At 38.2% G+C, this 458-nt stretch overlaps 1 protein-coding gene across 1 annotated transcript in view; it reads left to right on the top strand.

Moving 5' to 3' along the window:
• Positions 1-428, top strand: part of LOC106105294 (RRP12-like protein) — a gene marked incomplete at its 3' end in the record, with an annotated part of 1,370 nt that extends 942 nt beyond the window's left edge. The window contains 1 exon segment of the mRNA XM_013285586.1: positions 288-428. Within this exon segment, the coding sequence (XP_013141040.1) occupies positions 288-428 (141 nt within the window).
• Between the last annotated feature and the right edge of the window lie 30 nt (positions 429-458).

Genomic DNA, 458 nt, shown 5'->3' with positions numbered 1-458 from the left:
TGACTACGTTTGGTCGTTCATAAATGACTCCGTTACATCGTGCATAAATGAGACTGCGTTTCGTCGTATATAAATGACTGCGTTTGGTTGTTCATAAATGACTGCGTTTCATAGTTCACCATTGAGACTACGTTGCGTCGTTCATAAAAGATTACGTTCTGTCATTATTAAGTAATTGTGTTTTATCGTTGTTAAAGGATTATTTTTAGGCTTTAAGATTATAGATTACATTTTTATTACTTTTGAATAACAATTTAGTAAACCAATATTAATAATTTGTTTCACAGATAACGAGGGGGATGCTAAGCCATCTAAGTTACTGAAGGCGGGTGGCAAGCGGCGCTACGACGATATCTTGAGTGTGAAGAGCGGCCGCAGCGCATTAAGCAAGGCTTCCACTGCCTCGAAATATAAAGCTGGTGGGAAAGGTATACATAGGTGAGTACATTTCACTCTAC

The sequence above is a fragment of the Papilio polytes genome, unplaced genomic scaffold (assembly GCF_000836215.1).
Source record: "Papilio polytes unplaced genomic scaffold, Ppol_1.0 DF823088.1, whole genome shotgun sequence".
NCBI classification, from domain to species: domain Eukaryota; kingdom Metazoa; phylum Arthropoda; class Insecta; order Lepidoptera; family Papilionidae; genus Papilio; species Papilio polytes.
The sequence above is the reverse complement of the archived record's forward strand: the minus strand, read 5'-3'. Positions and strand labels throughout refer to the sequence as shown.